At 49.0% G+C, this 9,661-nt stretch overlaps 1 protein-coding gene across 2 annotated transcripts in view; it reads left to right on the forward strand.

Moving 5' to 3' along the window:
• GNG4 (G protein subunit gamma 4) overlaps nucleotides 1-6,528 on the forward strand; it is a 52,045-nt gene extending 45,517 nt beyond the window's left edge. For both annotated transcript variants that reach the window (XM_036016089.1, XM_028531364.2), the window contains one exon: nucleotides 6,000-6,528. In XM_036016089.1, coding sequence (XP_035871982.1) covers nucleotides 6,000-6,128 — 129 coding nt within the window. In that variant the 3' untranslated portion in view covers nucleotides 6,129-6,528. The remainder of the gene's footprint in view (nucleotides 1-5,999) is intronic.
• Nucleotides 6,529-9,661: the final 3,133 nt, after the last annotated feature.

Below are 9,661 nucleotides of genomic sequence, written 5' to 3' on the forward strand. Positions count from 1 at the left end.
TCTATTTTGAGTTTATTCTTGTATAAGGTATAAATTGGTGGTCTAATATCATTTTTCACATGTATCTGTCCAATTTTCTGCGCACCATTTATCGAAGAGACTGTCTTTACTCCATTGTATGCTTTTGCCTCCTTTGTCAGATATTAACTGACCATATAGGCGTGGGATGATTTCTTGGCTCTCTGTTCTGTTCCATTGATCTATATGCCTGTTCTTACGCCAGTACCAGGCTGTACCAGGCTTTTGATTACAGTGGTCTTGCAGTATAGTCTTATATCAGGTATCGTGTAACTAACTGCTTCTTTCTTGCTGCTTTTAAGATTCCCTCTTTGTCTTTAATCTTTGCCATTTTAGTTATGATGTGTCTTGGTGTGAGCTTCTTTGAGTTCATCTTGTTTATGACTCTGCATTTCTTGAACTTGTGTATCTTTTTCTTTCACCAGGTTAGGGAAGATTTCCGCCGTTGTTTCTTCAAATTGGTTCTTGATCCCTTGCTTTCTCTTTTCTCCTTCTGGTACCCCCCTATGATTCAGATGTTGTTACACTTCATATTGTCCCCAAGATCCTTCAGACTCTCCTAATATTTTTTAATCCTCACATGAGGACATATTTTATTAATTTTAGGTAGAGAGGAAAGGAGATAGACAGAAACATCAATGTGAGAGAAAAACATTGATCGGTTGCCAACTCGGGATCAAACAAACCTGCACCCCAGGGATGTGCCCTGACCAAGTATCAAACCCACAAACTTTTGGTGTACAGGACAACACTCCACACAACTGAGGCACTCAGCCAGGGCAAATGTCTTCATTTGTTAAGGGGTTTTTTTTGTTTGTTTTGCTTTTTGCTACTCTGTTTGGTGTTTTCTGCTCTTTTGTCTTCCACAATTCTGCCATGATCTCTCCAGGTAAAGTCGCCTGGAGCCCAAAGGGTGAATTCCTGTGAGGGGGAGGCATCAGTGAGGCTCATGGGAAAGTGGGTGAAATGGCCCTCACCCCAAAGCTACACTACTGAGTAGCTGACCCCCCGGAGTCTGCCCAGGCTCCACACCCCAATCCAGGCAGCCGACTCCTCAGCAGGTCATGAGTGCTGCATGGTGGCGTGATTGCTCCCCCTGGGCTGATGGTGTAGGGAGGGGAGTGCTCCACTGAAGGAAGAATGTAACCTGAGGTGTTGGAGAGGCACTCAGCACAGGGATCCTGGTGGCTGTTCTCTCAACTCTCTCCCCAGAGCCGCAAACCCCAATCTCTCCTCATACAACTCCTGTCCACTCTACCCTCCCCATGCCAGAGCCCAAGGTGAGTGCCTGTGGGTGCGATTCTGTGCACTGGCCCTTTATGAGAGAGCCTGTGTCCCTAGGAGACTCCTACCCTCCTTGGCGGACAATTCCCAGTGATTTTCACAGCCAGATGTTATGTGAGTGCCTCTTCCCAGCTCTGGTACTCTGGGCTGGGGAGCCCAGCATTGCGTTGAGACCCCACACTCCTGAGGGGGAAACTTTGCAGCTGAGATATCTCTCCAGAACCTCAGCCGCACCCCTATGGGAGTGGGGTCAGCCCTTTCCACATCTCCGCCCTTCCTACCAGTCTCAGTATGGCTCTATCTGTAAGTCCTTGGTCATAAGACTTACATTCAGCTAGCCCTCAGTTGGTTATTCAGGTTGATTGCTCTGTAATTTAGCTGTAATTCCAGTTTGGTCCTGGGAGGAGGTGAGTGTAATATCCACCTAGTCTGTCACCTTGTTTGTTCTTGCCAGTTCTTCTCAACATCTGTTTTCTTGGAAATTTTAACAGTTCACTAGTGAGGAGGGGAGGCAGCGATGCTCTGGGCAAGGTGGAACAGAGGACTTCGGGTAAAGCAGACTGGAGACTTGGTGAGACAGTGTGCACAGTAAGGGAGTTTTATATTTCCAACCAGGCTAAAGTTTACTTTTTGAATGTGGATCATCTGTTTTGTTCAAAAATGGCAGATGTTTTACAGGAGTTGGCACTGTCCGCAACCCATATTTTATATATGTTGAAGGAAACTTTCAATCATAAAAGTCAACCTAGGACTGATTCAGAAAACCCTCTCACTGAACCTAAGAGAAGGTTTAGGTGAATTCATGCCTAGACCCCAAGCATGTGTAAGGAGGTCGTCTTTCACTATAAGAACATGAAGATACTCACTATGAATATTTATCCTTTCAGATCACAGTCCAACAAACTTCAGGAGTTATGCAAGATACTTCAATTATACAGGAATAAAGGGCTAGGGAACACTATGAAATAAAAGGGCTGAAGGCTAAGGAAAAGCTCTCTTGCCCTGGCCCGTGTGGCTCAGTTAGCTGGAGCATCATCCCATAACCAAAAGTTTGCAGGTTCGATTCCTGGTCAGAAAACACACCTTGATTATGGATTCAATCCCTAATCTGGGAATATGCAATCCCTGGTTTGGGTAACAGGAGGCAACCAATTGATGCTTCTCTCTTGCGTCAATGTTTTTCTCTCTCCCTCCCTTTCTCTCTAAAAGCAATGAAAAAAAAATCCTCAGGTAAGGAATAAAAAAAAAAAAGAAAAACTCCCTTAATTCCTTTGTTGTAAGATGACTTTCTTGCTCTTAGATCATCCTTTATGTCTCAATAATCTGAGTGCATCTAGGAAATCAATATTGCATGGAAGCAACTTTTAAACTGGGTGCTTGTGACCTCATTATGTATTCATTCATGTTATCCATGACCCTAAACAACAGGAGGTGATCTAAGAACAGTTGCTTTTCTTGAAAGAGAAACTGTGGCATCGGGTGCAGTGTCACCTTTGGAGGTGATAGAAAAATGCCCACATCAGACCTGTGTCAAACCAGCAAGGCCAGACACTAACAGCAAAGTTGTCAGGGGTTGCAGACACGGGGCTGTGAGGGAGGCAGACATACTGATGTGAGACAGGAACGTGGCCCAGCCCTGTCTCCCCTCCACCTGCTGTCCCCTGAGCCCCGATTTTGAGCCCCCTCCTCCTGTGCTTAGGCCCCAGTGAAGCGTCCCCTGGCCAGTACTCTTGGGAAATTGAATGAGTCAGATCCACCCACATAGACCTGACAAGTACCCGAACTAGTAAACTGATGAAGGGAAAGGAAGCTCTAATTATAATTTAGCTAGTCACCTTTGGACCAGTAGATCGTGCTGGTGAAAGATAAACTGAGACACACGAAAATTATTCTACAGGAGTTTATTGGAGTGTGCATTGGCTAGAACCAGGCAGCACAAAGCGGCCAGAAGTGCCCCACCAGCGTGACCTGCGGCAAAGTTTCTACAGCGGAGAGGTGGGAACAAAGCAGAGGAATTACCATATTGGTTAGAGCCCAAGTGGTTTCCTTATTTAGGGAAGCCTAGTTGGCTGTTTGTGATTGGTTGTTCCTCAGTTTCCCTTTCTTAGGTCCCAGGGCAGGCAGTGGGTTGGGTTCCAGTTAGCTCACATGGGCCACCATGCATTAGAGCCACCTCAGTCTGATGACCTCCTTGCTTAGAGGCTTTCACAGTGTGCGGGTCACAGCCAGGGGAGGAGAATCTTGGAAGTGACATTGGCCGGGGCGTGGGGGAGAGGAAGCAGATCCCAGCTGAGGAATTTATGTGGGAGGGTTTCCTGGGCCAGACTCCACGGAACAACCTAAGAAACTTTAGGTGCAAGACTTGCCTTCTGGCCGTGTGAGTTCCCTGGGCGAAGGCGTCTGAGGAGAGAGGGTGCAGGCCTGCCCGGCAGATGAGAACCTCCCCGCATGCGGGAGCTCTGGTTTTCATGATCAGCTGCCGCAGAAGCCCAGATTCTGTGGCCAGGCTGCTGCCCGTCTGAGTCTGGCCTCTCTCCTGCTGGCGATGTACCTGGGGCACATTTCATAACTTTTGTGCCTCAACATCCTCATCTGGAAAGTGGCTTCAGAAGTGTTACTTGGAAGAGCTGAATGAGTCATTCACATGATGATGCAATCAGCACAGTACCCAGCTTGTCAAGACCCTCAGTGGCTGTCAGCCATTGTTTGTACTGATGGTTGTCTGTGGCTGTCCCCTAAACTTGTGGAATGTGGGTCACATGCAGGAGGGGGCCCACTCTTAGCCAGAAAATAGTGTTTGGGGGCCCAGAGCCTGGGGACTCGCCTCTGGATAAAGGGCACAGGTTTTCCAAGGTGGCTGCCCCCCAAGTGGGACTGGGCAGAGCCATCAGACACCGCATCTCCTTGCCCATCATGGGCACACAGTGGCGAGCAACTGCTCTTTGTGTGATAATGCCAATCACTGTAGTAACTTTATAACATTTGACTCTTCTCATTTAGACCTTCTAGAGGGCAAAAACCTTGCCCTATTCTTTCCCCTGTATTCTCTCAATATATACTTCCCGAATGACATAACGAGGTTTGTAGAGAATTCAGAATAAATGGAAGTACATCCCAAAGATGAAATAGATACAAACAGTGAAGACTAGAAAGGGGATGGTGGGCAGACCAGGCCTTCCTCAACGAAGCATGTGGAAGAGCTCACTGGGGTCAGGGACACTGGCCCATGGGTCTTGGAGGAGGAAGGTGCAGTTCTGACACCACCCGCCTGTCGTGTCTGCTGACCTGGACAGCCACCAACGGTGCCACTAGGGGAAGTCAGAGGTCGTCCTAATCTGGTGGCCATGAAGGAGGCACGGCAAGTGCCTGGGGCTGGAGAGGAGGGAGCCATGACTGAGGCTGTGGGGACAGCACTGGCTTTGTTGGGGAGGTGGCAGTGAGCGTGCTGCATGCAGGGCGCAGCCCCCCCGCGCCCACTCGCTGAGTTCTCACTGCCATTCCCACTCTCTTGTGCACCCACCGCAGCTGTGTGGGCCTCAAGGTCATTCCTCTGGCCCCCACAGGCCTGTCCTGCCCTGGGAGAGTCCACATGGGTGTCCTGTAAGCCACTGCAGATGTCAAACACTCCCACTCCACCCAACACCATTTACTTAGGATCTAAAATACTGCCCCTGGAGTGATTAGAGGTAAAATTGTAGACTTTTAGAGTTAAAGGGACCCTCGAGGTATCTAATGCTCCTGAATTTTACAGATGAGGAAACGGAAGCTCAGAGAGGTTGAGTTACTTACCCAAGATCACACAGCCAGCTTAGGGGCACAGAGGAAGCTGGAAATCTGATGTCCGTTGTACCCCTTACTCCATTCCACACTCCCAACAAATGCAGACTTTGTCAGGGTTTAGGTTGGCTCGTCAGCTCAACTTTTAGTGGTTTTACTTGAGGGAAAAATTCGTTATACATCTCCACTGCAGTTATTTGTAGGAGTCCAGCCGCTGGAAACCAGAAGAATTTCTGTAAAATTCTGGAAGATGGGCCATTTAAAAACCTAGAGGGAATGTGTGTGGCTCATATGTACTGAAGGCTGTACATGGTTTCATTCATTTGTGGGGCGTTCTTGTCATCCCTGAGAAGATTTAGGTGTTTTTGAATGCACTGTCATACACCGCCTAAGCCTCCAACGTGCTGGCCAGGGAATAGCTCAGTGGCAGGATGGCTCCTGCACAGGCCATCTACCTGTCTGTGTCATATATGCATTGTGCTTATAATATGTATTGTACTATGTAGGTCATGAGAGTGGGTTACAATAAGACAATAATAATAATAATAATAATAAACGCAGTCACACTGGCTTAGCTGGGGCCAGCACTCTGCTTCGTTCATCTAGAAACGGTCTTGCAGAGTGACTGTGGGCTGCTGGCCTGCAGCCTCCACCCATCACTCACTAGAGAGGAGAACAGGGATGTCCCAACCCTCCAGCCAGCTCCAGGTCCTCCAGGTGGTGGTGTCCTGCCATCTGGAGCAGCGTCTCTTTCCTTGAAGGCAGGTGTCTCCTCAGGTTTGCACAAAGCCTCCCTCCAGGCTGAGCATGGCCTTGCTGTTGGCCACGCCCACAGCACTGTCTGTCCTTGGTGTTGTCCACTCTCCACATGGCCACTCGGAATCAGCCCCTCACCCCGAGCCTGTGCTGTGTCCCCACAGGTGTCTCAGGCTGCCGCAGATCTCCTGGCGTACTGTGAGGCCCACATCCGGGAGGACCCTCTCATCGTCCCTGTGCCCGCGTCGGAGAACCCGTTCCGGGAGAAGAAGTTCTTCTGCACCATCCTCTGACTCTCTGCGATGAGACGCCTCCTTTTCCAGAATGTCCCGTGGGGACCCGCATGTGCATAGCTTTCCCTCTCTGTCCCCGCCTGTCCCTGCCCAGCCACAATCATGGGAGTTGGTTTCATCCGTCCTTTGGTTTTCTTCATTACACTAATTTCACTTCTTCTTTTCGTTTTCAAGTTATTTTCATTATTGGCAAAGAAAATAGACATTTCTGTAGCTAAATAGCAAATGTGCCAAGTAAAAATAAGTATGGATTTCAGGGCTTAAGTTTTTAAACATCAGTTCCCAAGTTTAAATACATCAAGTTAATACATTTCAGTGGATAATTTATTGAAAAACTATACCCAAGAATCCCCACTCCCAATAATTCAGCATTAAATAAGAGCACTTTGACCAACTGAAATACATGGGTAAAATTTTCACCTCCTTCCTGGAGAAAATAGTTCTGGAAGGCCTCTGTTCCTGCTTTTCCATCATCCTGTTAAAAAGGAAACAACCACCCTGGCCAGGCAGCTCAGTTGGTTGGAGTGTCGCCCCCATTCACCAAGGTTGCAGGTTCGAGCCCTAGTCCAGGCACATACAAGAAGCAACCAATGAGTGCATCAATGAGTGGAACAATAAGTCAATGTTTACCTGTCTCTCTCCCCCTACACACGTCTTCTCTCTCTCTCTAAAATCAATCAATAAAAAAATTTTTTAGAGAAAAGAAATAACCCACAGCATCAACAGGTTGTTTTTTAATCCTCTCCTGAGGATACGTTTATTGATTTTAGAGAGAGAGGACCGAAGCGAGAGAGGAACACTGAAGTGAGAGAGAAACATCGATCGGTTTCTCTTGACTGGGCCCCGACTGGGGATCAAATCCGCAACCTAGGTATGTGCCCTGACCAGGAATCCAACCCACACCCTTTCGATGTACAGGATGACGCTCCAACCAACTTAGCCACCTGGCCAGTGCGCGTCAACAGTTTTCTTAACTTGTGTGGCCCAGCCCCTGCTGAGAGCCCAGCCCCCTGTACTCCACCAGTTGTCACTGACCACCCTGGAGGTGGTCCTTCCACAGATGTAGATGTGGGGTGCACAGTACAGCAAGCTGGGCTGTGCATGCACATGGTGACTCCAGCTGCCAAAGGCGCCACCTCCCCTCGCCACACAACACCTCTGCCTGCTCCCCTGACTGGCTCCTCCTTGTGAGTCTGCCTGGGGCAGTGCTAATGAGGGCTGCCTGGGGCAGTGCTAATGAGTGCTAATTCTGGGCCCGACACAGGGTCCTCTGGGGTTTCACCGTGGTGGCCCTGCCCCAGAGGAGTGAGTCACAGGAACGGCAGATCCGGGCATGGACAAGTGTTCATTTACTTAATCCTCCAACAATAAATAAACTCCATGGGCATATCTGTTTTAAAGAGAGGGAAACTGAGGCACAGAAAAATGATGGTTTCCCCAGGGTTATAGATGGTAAGCAAGAAAACTGGGGCTTGAGCACAGGCAGCCTGGCCCGAGCCCTGCTCAAGCCCGGGGGCTAGGCTGCCTTCCAGGTCTACCTGTTTGCAGGCAGGCAGACCCGCAAACAGCCTGAAAGCACAGTGACCTCGGCCCATTCAGCAGCACAAGCCTCTTCTCTGTGCCGGGAGGAGGCAGGTCGGGCCTGTGTTCCCGCGGTTCATGGAACATGACACATGGTTGCCCCAGTGGGGGGCCAATTGGCTCTTGGTGTTTCCGAGACAAACTTGCAGGTCCTTCCAAAAACACACTCACACTGCACTGAAGAAGAGACTACCCCACAGGGGCACAGAGTACCTTGTCTTTCCTGTTGTTGGGAAATAGCCTCTGTCCCTGGTCCCGACAGGGCTTGCTCCACGAGCAAGCCATTGTGTTCCTGAGATGTTCTAACCTGCGACATGGGGATAATGGTGATGTCTCCTGCCTTTCCGCGCAGGAGGACACAGAGAGGTGCTACAAAGATGAAAGCTGTGATTATCATGTAAAACAAACACATGTACTGAATGCTGAGCTATAATAGAGGCGAGACTGCGTGGCTTCAAAGATGCCATGGTTCCACTGGGAAGGCTAATGTAAAATTGCCTGCAAAGAGGAAGATACAATTTTCAGATCAATTAATGACTCACCACCCTTGTCAATGGTTCTAGTACATTTTCATTCTTTGCTTCTTTTGTTGAAACCCATTCTTAGCTTCACTAAAGCTCACTGGTAATACCAGTGTTATTAAATAAGACCTCAGGTCCTTCTCTTGTCTGTGACCAGGGTCTCTTTAGTCTGTGGCCCCCGTCAACACCATTAACCTAATAAAACAAAGCACAATCCATAAAAGCACAACAGAGAAGCTGAGAAAGTGGGACAGCACTGAAACTGGCTAAATCGGGTCAAGAAAAACAATGTGCTTCCCATTCCCCTGTTCGTCTTTACTTTTTCTGTCTGTCCACATTCTGCCTGCCTTCTCCTCTCTTCCTTCCATTCCTTAAGGATGTCTTTTGTCCTTTACCACACTGTTTCCTTCCAAACCTGTGGTTTTTGTGCAACTCACCCCTGGAATGTCCCTGAACTCAAGGCCATCTTTTTAAAGGCAAGCTCAGCCTTGTGAGCTATGAGATACACAAATGTGTGACTGGTCCCCTCCCCCTTCTCGCTACCATCAGGAGGTAAATGACATGGAGTGTTCCCGTGGTAGGCAGTTATCACTGTGCCATTGGGTGCATGTTTCCAGTTTGGCTGTCCAGCATCTGACCCTCCCCCTTCCCATAGGAAGGAATCACCCCTTATATATTGAGTCAGTGAGAGGCAGTGTCCCCCCACCTGTGGATGCTCAAATGGAGAGGTCTTCTGTGTGTTTCAGGTGCACCCCCTTTCTAGCACTGGCTGAGTGACGAAAGGGAGTGCCCAGTCACCCGGGGTGAGCTACATGGACCCCTGCTTGGGATGTGACCCCAGAGACAGTGACAGAAATGACAGCGTGCTGAGATTTATTTCATGGGAGCTGTGGTGGTTGGGGACAGCTATGGCCCAGCAGGTGTCCAGGACTGCTGTGTCCCCTGGTAGCAGCTCTGGGGTGGCAGAGTCCCTAGCCGAGCGTTCCTGCTGGTTCCTTGGCCCCACCGAGCTGCCTCAGCTCCCAACCATTTTCCTAGGTTTCCTTCCTAGCTTTCTGTCAACACTTCAAGCCCCCAAGTTCCACCCAATAAATTCCTTACTCTTCCCTGAAATAGCTTGGGTGGGATGTAATATATGACCTAAAACTCCACTCCAAGGTGTGTACGTAACAGGAATGTGTGCCTACATTCACCAGAAGAAATGAACTATACTTATAGTAGCACTATTCACGACAACCCCAAGCTGGAAGGCACCCACATGCCCACATTGAATGGATAAACCAATAACGGTACATTCACACGTGGAATCCCACAGGGCAATGAGAATGAGTAAATAGCTGTGCAGCCGCATGCTGCCACTTGGCGTGGAGCACGAAGCAAGGCACGTCCGTGCTAGTGCTATGTGGTTCCATTTCCATGGAGTGTGAGACC

This window comes from Phyllostomus discolor, chromosome 15 (assembly GCF_004126475.2).
Source record: "Phyllostomus discolor isolate MPI-MPIP mPhyDis1 chromosome 15, mPhyDis1.pri.v3, whole genome shotgun sequence".
In the NCBI taxonomy this organism is placed as follows: Eukaryota; Metazoa; Chordata; class Mammalia; order Chiroptera; family Phyllostomidae; genus Phyllostomus; species Phyllostomus discolor.